We start from the raw sequence: 10,488 nt of genomic DNA, 5'->3' as shown, positions 1-10,488 counted from the left end.
TTTCAATGTAATCTAAACCTAATTATACTGATTAAACAACATTCTTCCGACTTGAGCGGGTGGGACAGTAGTTCGTGCGCCCATGAGATCACGTATTTCCTTCGATCTTGATAAAGCATGTGGTGGTATCTACATTGCGGCTCTACTCCTGCTGCCTGCTTGGCGTCTTTGCATTTAAAAACAGGGCAGGCTTTTGCTGGTGGAATATTTATAGCATTGCATTAAGCATGAAACCAAAGGTTTTAAGTGTACCATTGCAACATCGGCACTCCTCTGTTGAGGCCTGCCCAAAAATGCCTGCCCTTCGGCTGTTTGCAGAGCTGTGCTGTTTAAATGCGTATCCAAGCTTCATTAAACATTGACCTCTCTAGTCGAAGTTCCAAGCTTGTTAACATGCAGCCAGAGGTGACGAGGACAAAGTAAAGTTTACCTAGTGGATCATGTACTGTATTTCCATATTTTAAAGGAAATATGTGTTTGATCCATGCTTTTCCTAAGAGATGTGTTTCACCTCTGAAGGTCAAATCTCAGATAATGCTGCTGCCAACCTGTAAAGACTGTTGAATTGATCATGAAATCATGGAATGCATCAGTTTTACGTGATCAAGCACAACACAGCTGTCTAAGCACAGGCATGTGAATGGAGATAAGAGCGTTTGACAATGACATCACTCTATGCTGCACTAGGAGGCTTATCTCATCGCCTTTGCTGTCCCACCACCATAACCAAGAGCTTGTGTTGTCTGGAGGCGCTTCAAATACAGAAGTCAAAACAAGCTCTCTATGGAAAAAAGCTGGAATCCTAATATTATGCACCAGAGCTGTTGCTCCATTAAAAAAAAAAAACACATAAAAAGACTTTGCTCTTTTATTGAAAAGGGAAATCAATTCTTTTCTTTGCGATGCTGCCCTCTTGTGGGTAGACATGAGAAATAAATAAGTCTTGAAAGAAGAATTGTGAAAGGTGAAACTTGTAAATACAATTAGGTGCATATTTATGTGAGGCAGTATCTTATTATATAGTCCCCGGCTCAGATTAATTATTGTTAATAGATTAACACTAAATAAGTGTGTCAAAGGAAAGAACAAAGCCATTCATTTCATTCATTTCCTGGAGAAACAGAAGAGACAAACAAGCCACATTAAACATTCTGAATGAAAAGACAAAAACCTTTATTTGACATGGAAAACAAAAACAAACAAAAAAACACATTTAAAAATTGTAGTTCTCTATAAAATGTAGCACACAAAATATAGCTTTTCAGAGATACTGTAGGTCAAATCTATCCTAATGATTCAATAACAAATCATAACCCCTTTTTTTAAGGGAAAGGATTATGTACAAACCACTGGCCTTCAATCCAGTATACAGCTTTTCGCTTTTTAAACCAAACTCTTACAGGTCAAAACTCAAAATCAATGAACTCAAAATGTTTTAACACAATTGCCTTATAACAGATTACAATGATAACATTTAGAATGGTTTCACTCTAATAACTGACTAAAAAGTTTAAGAAAATACATTATTGCAAAGGAGGGAAAGAAGCACTATTAGAAATAAATGAAAAAGTGAAGTGATATATGAAAGACGTCATGAACAAATGTGTACATATTCACTATTTTTACAATATTATCTAAGCATTTAACTGGACACAAAAGTCTGAGTATTGAGTGCACAAATCATGCTGTCAAAAGGAAAGGAAAAAAAAAACACTATGGTCTTGCCACTATTTTGCTCATTTACATAACATTACAATTGTTATTCATTGCCGTGAATAAATGGTTATGTGTATGTGCTGACAGTGTGTATATCCAACTTCATTCTTAGACATGACAAAGGTAGTTTTAAGAATCACCTGATCATCATAGCAAGAGGTACCAAGTGTCAGGATTTGATCTACTTCTGTAAATAAAGCGAAAAAACTACATTTTTTTCAATGTTCATCACTAAACAAAAGATGTTATGTACTTACGACACAGAACTGAATAAATGAAGCTGATGGAGGGAAACCCATCTACAATATAAGGAGGATAAAAGAGTAAACATCCCTGAGTTACCTAGTTTTGGTTCAGAATGAGGTGCATTTCAGAATGTTTGACCTTTTTCCTTACAACCAAACTGTGGTGGTAGAGTTAATGAACAATAACAAGGCAAGAAAACCAATCGAGGAGGATGAAAAAGTAACACAAACAACAATCACCCAAAAATATTACAGCAATGACTGAAAAATATGATTAAGCCCGTAAAACATATCAAACAGGAAAGTATGGTGTGTTTAGAAATGGTCATAATTGTGAGTGATGGACAATGATACTGTATACTGTCATACATAAAGCCCTCTAAACGGGACAAAAAAAAACTAAACTAAACTGAACTGAGTGCAGTCTATAATCCCAAGCTTTAAACAGTCCATTGTGAGATAAAAGAAGTGTTTTACGGGAATCAGTAGCCCTCTGAAATCTGTTAATGCAAAGTTATAAGTGTAAAATGTGATGACACCTTAAGGAAAGCAGATGTTTTTGGAGGAGTGCACACACTAAATTTGAATATTCATAATTTCTGATGTATAGAAAGCCTACAATGAATACATGGTTAAATCCTAATCATTAACAACTTATTTGAAACAGACTATTAATTTATGCAGAAAACAATATCATCAAAATGATCATAGAAAAATCTAAAGACATTATTCTGCATAAAAAGAAACGGCGACAGCCCCAAGTCCTAACTCTTCTCTTCATCTATATCAATATCTTCCTCTTCACGTCTTTGCTCTCTGACTTCACAGCTTTCAGAGTCACGTGACTCTTCTACTTCCTCAACATCCACTTCCTCTTCCTCCTCGTAGGAGGATTCCCCCTCATCTCGGTCATTCTCTTCTGAGCCTAAGAGAAAAATGATTAGTCGTGATGTTTTAGGAATAAAATCCACTTTGTTTTTAATAGCTTTGAAAGACTTATATAAAAAGACTTTATATTAAACTGTGACATGATTGTGAACAGGAAAACCTCACCTCCATCTTGGTCATCATCTTCATCCTCCTGCCCCAAGTTTTGGCTCCTCTGCTCCTCATCTTCATCCGAGTCTGAGATGATCACACACTCGTCTCCATTATTGCTGCTCTGACGCTTGGGAGCACTGCTGGAACATGGAAATTTGTTAAAAAGGAAAAAAAGCAAAACACACACTTTGAAAAATCTGGATGTTTCTGGCTAGAGATTACCTGCCATTCTCTCGTGGCTCCCAGAGTGGAGTCAGGTAGTACCTCAAAGGATTTCTGTACAGGTCATCCTTCAGGATCTAGAGCCAAAGGAATGAGAGCTCCTTTTTTTACAATCATTCTTGCCTTCGTTTAGGATTTTGATTTTGCCTGTTCAAACAGATCTTTTTCTGCACCTAGCCTCATGAGAGATGTACCTGTGCGATGTCATCCCTTGCTGGGTTGCTGTGGTCACTGAACCAATGGAAGAAGCTCTGGTAGACTCCCTGTGATGTTCGACGTGGTTCTCCACTACCAACCAGATTCTGCCCTCTGTGCCACAAAATTGGGTTTGAGAATGACACCGGAGACCCTGTGCAAAAAGGAAAGCACGTGCAGATAAAGTATGATCACCCTTTTCAAATTTTTTTTTTACTCCGAATAAATGCATCTCAGAGTAATCCTGAAAAGAGGAGTACGGTGATAGTGCTCAGCTCACCTCCCATACCAAGATGAATTTCTTTCACTATCATTTTGTTTTGAAAAAAGGGATTTCGCCGGAAATGGAAGCAGATGCGATATCCAAGTTTGTTGTTCTTGAAAGACTCAATCTGTCAAATGATGAGCATATTCAAAAAAAATAATAAAAATACAGATCATTTGCAAGATTTGAAAAAAATGAAAAAAATGTATTACCTCTAAATTAGTCATGTAGCTTAGAGCATCTTCATCAGTCTCATCGATTTGCGCTGATAGATGTGGGTGATTCAGAAGCTGATTGGCTTTATGTTAAGTGCACATTACATAAATGAAGACAAAGATCTGGAATCCACAATTATTTGGTTGAAAGACATTTGACGCAAATGAAAATATAAAATTAACTAAAATGAAAACGTAATTAAATTTAAATGAGTGCGTGTTATATAAAAGACAGAACTCAACTTCAAAGGTATTGATACTTAAGTTGTCCACCTGAACGTCATGCACACTGTTAAAGGATACCGCAGTGACCCAGAAGCCTGGGATGGATTGAGTGATGGCGTTGCGCTGGTCCAGGTGAGGGCGTCGCTGGCGGCTCAGTTTCAACTCCAGGCGTTGATGCAGACGCGCGCCTTTCTTCTCCAGCGCGTCCAGTCGCATCTGCACCTGAGCGAGCAGCGCCACGGACTGCCGCACCTCCGGGGCCATCTTCACCGACACTATGGCACACTCCCCGTCCTCGTTATCAGAGGCGACAGACGAGCTAGCCGTGGAGGAAGAGCCAGGAAGGGAGTCGTCATCCTCCTCCTCCTCCTCATCATCATCCACAAACGACGCCTGCTCTGGATCTTCTCTGTCCTCGCAGAGCAGCAGGGACGAGGAGCTGTCAGCTGCGGCTGCCTCCGTCCTTCTCTCGCTCTGAGAGGAACTGGGACGATTAGACTTATCCCTAGATTTTTCTCGATTCGCTTTTTTGGACGAACAGGGCAATTCTTTACAGTCTTCGCCCCGTTCTCCACCGGTCAGACTGGCGAGCGCTTCTGCTGCGGCGATGGCCGCGGAATCTGACTCCTGGCGCGCGCTCTCTCCTCCACCGGCCCGTCCTGTGTTCTCTCCTCCACCGGCCCGTCCTGTGCGCTCTCCTCCACCGGCCCGTCCTGTGCGCTCTCCTCCAACTGCCTGTCCCGTGCTCTCCTGCGCGGCAGATCCATGTTTTGGCTCACCGTTGCCAACTTTCTCAGGTCCTACATCTTCACGAGAGTCATTCCTTGGTTCCTCATCACTCACTTTCGCCTGCTTGGGCAGCGTGGACTCAGACTCTCCACTTGGACTTGCACTTCTTTTCGTCTGGTTAGTTTCGGACGGCTGACTGCTGTCCGAGATTGTACTCATGATAATGACTGGTGGTAACTTTGTCAGACGTATATGGTTTTAAAACGGATTTTAAATAAGTGTTAACTGTGCGAGTCTCTTCCCAGAGCCCGCGTTCGCATCACAGCACTCTGCCGAATTCAAAGTCTGCGCAAATGTCAGCAGGCCCAGGTAGCCTCCTAACGCTCAATGAGGCTAGTTAAAACTCTCGCTCACTGTCGCATATCGAATATTCCCGTTTACATTTAGACACCCTATTCGTACTATTGAGTTACTTTTCCCTTAAAAGTCACAATTCGCCTAAAAATATCCAATTATTTTGTATTTGTTTACAGTTTGCCCTTCCGTTCGCCATTTATCAGAGGCTTTACATACGAGCGCGAAAACAAAACTCTGATTGGCTGAAATGCACCGCGCAAAAATATCTGGGCCAATCGTAGACGTTGTACTACAGTTGATGACGAGCCATTTCACGGAGTACATCACCATTGCGCTGCATTTACGCACCGTGTAATGTTTCTGACTGGGACGGTTTTGTATTATATTTTAGATTATAAGCAGAACTTGACGTTGCGTAGTGTATGAAGAACAGTATAACAGTGCTGGATTGCATTTAGATTTTGACCTTTATTTGGATGTATAATATTTTAAGACATTTTTATACGGTTATTGTTTAACAGCATAGCTATCAATATTGAATTAAGCACCATATTAAATGCATTTACATATGATACCATTCATATAATTGATGTACCTCTGTAGGCATTATAAAAATGTATGTACTTGTACTTTTTATAGGTACATTTACATGCAAGAAGGATAATAAGTTTGCTGAACACCCACTTCTTAACTTTATCTTTGGATTATGTAAACTACATACTGATTCCTTACACTTTTTCCAAAAAAGAAAAACATAATTAGGTCTGAAATAGACTGCCACCTATACATTTACAAACAACCATTTTAAACAATCATATCTATCATTCTTACAGTAAAAAAAAAAAGTTTTTAATATTGTTAGTGGTTGAAATGTTGTTTCGATCTCTTAATGAGTCCATTTGAGCCTCACATCTGAGGAGTTTCACTTTGTGGAATCACAGGAAACAGGTGAAAAGGTGCCATCCAGCCCATATCCTGGTCCCTGGAGGAATAAGTGGTGCAAATCCAATATGTCTTATGATTCTCCCACCTCCAAAAATACACTTTATTAGATCCATCCAAAGTAGGTTTTTTTTTAATTTTCACTACTCAACAATCATAAACCTACAACCATCCACCAGCAGTCTGACATGCAGTAGTAAAGTGTTACCATCACCCCATGAAGAAGTGAAGACTACTAACCTGTGAAACCTTTGTCCTTTTCTTCTCAGAAATTCCTCTTCATCCACAGTCCAAACAGAACCTTTCCTGCCTTCAACACGCACAAAGCACTTATGAAGACTGAGGTTATGCCGGACAGCGTTCTGCACACATGCAAAGATGTGTTGGTTACTTGTTAAATCATGTTGCATCTAATGGGTTGTACCTATAAAGAAGAAGGCTCACATAGTCTTCCCTAACATTAAACCACTGTAATTTCACAGCCAGTTCATCATCATTATTTCTATCATTTACATACAAGTTGTGAAAGTTTTCTGATATAAAAACCGGAGGCTGTGGCTTTCAGAATTGGCTTATGTATAGTGAGTCATGGAATGACAAATATATTGTTTACAGTACAAATTCTGAATCTTATACCTTCCATGTGGCAGTGTTGTGACGAAAGTAGAAAAACATGCGGGTAAACCAATGATAGATTTCATTCAGAGTAAGCTGCTTCTCAGGGGACTCCAGGATCGCCTAACATAAAAGACAGCTTTTTTGTGACTGACAGGAAATGAAAAGGTGATATACAGGATGTTTAATTCAGCAGTACTTACCCATCGTATCATCGAGGCGTAGGTGAAAGGTGGCCTAATATTTGTGAACTTATAATACTCAAAACTGGGGATAATCCCTAAAGCCAGAAAAAAAATGATAATAATAACCACACATACAGTTGTGCTGTATGTGGAGATGAAATATGACTGGTAATCGTAGATTTAACATACATATTTTCAGTTTCAGAATCAGTGTTTTTTTTTGTATAGTATAATTTTAATAGTAAAAAATGTTTTTAGGATGGATTGCCTGGTATAACTTGTGAGGTAGAGATCTGCCAGAATCCTTGTGTTAACGCTTCAGCTGCTGCTCTCTCATTGTCATAAACACCATTTGCGTTCTGAAATGCTGCAGGTTGCAGGAGTCCTGACAGATGTCCTGACAGATGTCCCGGGTTCTCCACACCGATATCATCCTGAGATCAGAAGGAGAAAATTACATCAATGTGTATCATCTGGCCTTCATCAAGCCCTTGAAGTAGGTCAAATTTAACCTCAAGTGACAAGAACATAAACAGATCCCACTGTCATTATTGAACAATTTGATTAATTCACACAGGGTTTTTCCTGGCTTTTCTAACACTCCCTTTTTCACCGTTGTTCACTGGCTGAACATTGTTGTCTGATGGTGCCTAATTTCAGGTCAGCTTTAGCTGGCAGACAGATGGTCTTGCAAAGTATAAACTGATGTGAAGACAAATCCACATACCAATTGCTAATCAAGATACCTACCGTTTTTCCTGACTCCTTTTAAGTAGCATTATATATTTTTTTGTTTATTTGTGTAGATCAACTGATGTAGTTTTTTTTTTTTTTTTTTTTTTTTCTGAGCATTACATATTCTTACCTTAATAAGTGACCTTGCTGGGAAGATTTGCAATTGTATTTAAAGTTTTCCACTTATCCATGTGAATCCTTATTACGCATCTTAAAATAGCAATTGCCTTGTAACACTCCCCAGATTTATGGATGGCCACAATCACATTTATGAGCTCTGTGATTGCCAGCACCTGGCTGCTAATTACACTCTAAAGCATAGCTTGAACTGCTTAGTCACCTAGCCTGAATTTTTTTATTTATCCAAATATTTTAATTGCATTATTTATTACATTTAAATATAATATTTCAGTATTTTCAAATAATAAAAAATATTTACACACACATACATACACACACACTGTGATTAGCATTGCAAACAATATGTATCATATGTATCATATTTCAAATTTAATTTAATACCAGAGCACTTACCTCAGAGGTAGATGTGACATCAAATAGGTGTAACTGCATAGCCTGCAGTTTCTGTCTCTCTGCGGTCAACTAACAGTAACATTCACACAGTAATTATAATGCAATGTCAGGCATCCATTTATAATCCAGTTCTCATTAAAACCTCCTAACTGCCACTCTGCATTTAAGTATCATTAGCTCCTGTGATAGATGATAAATTGGTTCAATTTTTCCCACATAAGCTGGCCTAATATATAACTGTTGAACAAACCATTGTTCTTAAGCACTGGGGTTACATACCTGATTCTCCATGTATTGTACTTTGTCTTTCTGCATCCTCAGCTGGGCTATACATCTGTCCCCATGAGCATGTTCAGTAGAAAGGTGTCTAGATACATACATAAAGTCTCACTATAAAAAATGCCCATATTCTTTGAACACTTCTCTGCTCTTTGAGCACCCAGGCCATCTGCATTGTCCTTTAACACACAGTAAGCCAACTGGAACACTATATGCATGTCTAGAGATGATAATAAATGCTTCATTTAGCACACAAACTGAGACCATATGGCCATTGTTTATTTGTTTGTGCGTTTATTTCTCTTAAACCAGATACTTACTTCTCCATATGCTCTGTGCTGCCAGGCTGAGGGCTTGACACAGAGGCACAGAGTCTGCTTTCAGACTGGCTGTTGCAAAGTGGCACAGGGTCTGACGGGTCACTGTCAGGTTCTGGCTTACACACTGTGTCCACAACCCAGTCGTGAACACCAAATGCTGTGGAGCATTAGGAAAAGTTTAGTTTCAGATATAAAAGATTTCATTTGTTTTGATCAATCCTACAGTACCAGTACCTTGTGGGAATGGCTGGTTGCCTTTGCGTAGTACTGATGGTCTGTGCTGTCTAAAATATTTGCTTGTATTTTCACTGGCACTCTGGATATAGACAACAGGCAACTCAAAGTGACCATGCAAGTTTATTTCTAATTTGCTTAGGCAAGATGTTGCTATGGAAGTGCAACCTTTTTCTAATTAAACTGTACCTGATGTTTTAGAGTGGAGTTTTGAATGTGAGATGAGCCAGAACCTCTGAAATCACTGTCCAAGTCAACAGATACCTTTGAAATCACAATTGCAAACAGATGCATTTATAAAGTTTGTTTGTGTTACAGCACTCCTTCTTTCAGTGTAATGTGCTACTCGAGCTGTGAATTGCTAAAGTTGAATAATTAACATTATTAATATTCATTTAATATCATTCAATATCAATTGTTTTGTGTAGTAATACAGAAATATGGCAGTTTGTATTCTGTTACCTTGGTGGCCATGGGTTTAGCTGAGATCAGAGATGAACTGATTCCTCTGGCCTTCATCTGTATGCTGCAAAAGGTAGAACAGTTCTCCTCTTGGTACTGATTTTGGTGACTACTCCGGTTTTCTCCACCTCTGTCTGTCCCAGCACCATTTTGAAACATTCCTATATAGAAATATGAAGTTATAAAAGAGCTTACAGTTCATTTACTTTAACATATATTAATGCATACTGAGAGTGAAATGAATCATCCCTAGTGCATATTTCCTGTGTACATAGACTCACCCTTTGCCTTGTTTCCAAATATAGTATAACTATACAGTACATATTTGAATAAAACTGATAAATGTAATGGAAGTTGTTTTCCTTTTCGTTTCACTGCATGCGTGGGTATTTTCTGAACACAAACCATCCTTCCCCTTGAGCAGGGACCAAGAGGTCAGGAAAAGTGGGCCCTTTATATTAACAAAATTTTCATTTCTACCCATTCTGTGAAGCAAACAATTGTTTTCAATTAAAACAAATAATCTTTATTTTGACTCCTTTTTAATGCATTTGACATTACATATTTCACAATAAGTCTTCACTACAAAAAAAATTTACATTAACAAATGTGTGTTAAGTAATTTGTTCATTGTAGATACAAAATAGTAGTCAATGAGTTAAATTGGTGTAACTATCACACATTTTCTATATTATTAATTCATCAACCTGAAATGTATGGACTAATCTTATTAATAATCTTATTTTTCCTCTGTAAAAATAATTGCTCGGTCCATCTTAGAATCTCAGATTAAGTCAGTCGCTAAAGTTGAATAGATGCTTTTACATGATTTCTATTAAATTTGAAAGGACACCCCAACCTTATGTGTGAATCATTTATCTGATTTACCCTTTATATGTGTGTGTGTGTGTGTGTGTGTGTGTGTACTTTGTCAGGTTTAGATATAGCTTCAGTTTAATGATAATGTAAAAT

General features: G+C 38.4%; 2 protein-coding genes across 3 annotated transcripts; both read right to left on the bottom strand.

The window, feature by feature from the left end:
* Positions 1 to 1,149: 1,149 nt before the first annotated feature.
* On the bottom strand, positions 1,150 to 5,443 carry LOC132114548 (testis-specific Y-encoded-like protein 1). 2 transcript variants are annotated; one of them, XM_059522719.1, is made up of 7 exons: positions 4,203 to 5,443; positions 3,897 to 3,974; positions 3,700 to 3,811; positions 3,419 to 3,573; positions 3,225 to 3,301; positions 3,015 to 3,139; positions 1,150 to 2,886 (listed from the first exon to the last, which is right to left on the bottom strand). In XM_059522719.1, the coding sequence occupies exons 1-7, from the start codon at positions 5,070 to 5,072 to the stop codon at positions 2,726 to 2,728; spliced, it is 1,578 nt and encodes a 525-aa protein (XP_059378702.1). In that variant the 5' UTR covers positions 5,073 to 5,443; the 3' UTR covers positions 1,150 to 2,725. The 2 variants fall into 2 exon arrangements, with proteins under 2 accessions (XP_059378702.1, XP_059378699.1); XM_059522716.1 differs by having other exon boundaries at positions 3,015 to 3,142; positions 4,203 to 5,442.
* Positions 5,444 to 5,658: 215 nt separating this feature from the next.
* Positions 5,659 to 9,707, bottom strand: LOC132114549 (forkhead box protein P3-like). Its single transcript, XM_059522720.1, has 11 exons — positions 9,517 to 9,707; positions 9,244 to 9,318; positions 9,055 to 9,136; positions 8,821 to 8,977; positions 8,501 to 8,588; positions 8,222 to 8,290; positions 7,221 to 7,386; positions 6,971 to 7,047; positions 6,789 to 6,890; positions 6,393 to 6,514; positions 5,659 to 6,192 (listed from the first exon to the last, which is right to left on the bottom strand). Exons 1-11 carry the CDS (start codon positions 9,673 to 9,675, stop codon positions 6,117 to 6,119), a joined length of 1,173 nt encoding a protein of 390 aa, XP_059378703.1. The 5' UTR covers positions 9,676 to 9,707; the 3' UTR covers positions 5,659 to 6,116.
* Positions 9,708 to 10,488: the final 781 nt, after the last annotated feature.

The sequence above is a fragment of the Carassius carassius genome, chromosome 34 (genome assembly GCF_963082965.1).
Source record: "Carassius carassius chromosome 34, fCarCar2.1, whole genome shotgun sequence".
Classification (NCBI taxonomy): Eukaryota; Metazoa; Chordata; class Actinopteri; order Cypriniformes; family Cyprinidae; genus Carassius; species Carassius carassius.
The sequence above is the reverse complement of the archived record's forward strand: the minus strand, read 5'-3'. Positions and strand labels throughout refer to the sequence as shown.